This window comes from Emiliania huxleyi (genome assembly GCF_000372725.1).
Source record: "Emiliania huxleyi CCMP1516 unplaced genomic scaffold EMIHUscaffold_86, whole genome shotgun sequence".
NCBI lineage: Eukaryota > Haptophyta > Isochrysidales > Noelaerhabdaceae > Emiliania > Emiliania huxleyi.
In genome coordinates this window covers 534,425-534,945 of record NW_005195584.1, presented here as the reverse complement: position 1 = coordinate 534,945, position 521 = coordinate 534,425, and the positions used below count along the sequence as shown (strand labels likewise).

Below are 521 nucleotides of genomic sequence, written 5' to 3'. Positions count from 1 at the left end.
CGTCAAGCTGAGCGGCGAGGAGGGTGCACCGCCACTGCCCTCGCGGCAGCCGCCAGCCAGAGGGACGCCAGGCGAGGGGGCTGGCCAGCGTCGGAGGCATGCCAGCAAGAGAGCGGCCAGGGCTATCTGGAAGCGGGTGCAGCGAGGGCAGTGGCGGTGCCCACACCTCGCCGCTCAGCTTGACGGCGCGCTGGCCGCGGGAGGGAAGCTTTGCGAGGTGCAGCTCGACGCCACTCGCCTGCGGAAGGTTCGTGGAAGGTTCGTGGAAGGTTCGGAGAGGGTCGAGAGAGAGTCCAGGGGAGGGTCAGAGGAGGTCTGAGAAGGCCCAAGGGAGGCCCAGAGGAGGCTCAGGGAAGCAGTTCTGCGCTCCGCCGACCACCCTTAGGGTGCCCGGGGAATCTGGGGTTAGCCTCGGGGTAGCCTCGGGGAAGCCTGGGGGTAGCCACGGGGAAGCCAGGGGGGGTCGCCTGCAGCTGCGCCACCGGACCGTCGTCGAGGAGCGACATGACGCCACCGACCGA

General features: G+C 69.9%; 1 protein-coding gene across 1 annotated transcript in view; it reads right to left on the bottom strand.

Annotated features, from left to right (window-relative positions):
- Positions 1-506, bottom strand: part of EMIHUDRAFT_107033 (hypothetical protein) — a gene marked incomplete at both ends in the record, with an annotated part of 1,474 nt that extends 968 nt beyond the window's left edge. Inside the window, 2 exons of the mRNA XM_005758569.1 lie at positions 167-238; positions 483-506. Coding sequence (XP_005758626.1) covers positions 167-238; positions 483-506 — 96 coding nt within the window. The remainder of the gene's footprint in view (positions 1-166; positions 239-482) is intronic.
- Between the last annotated feature and the right edge of the window lie 15 nt (positions 507-521).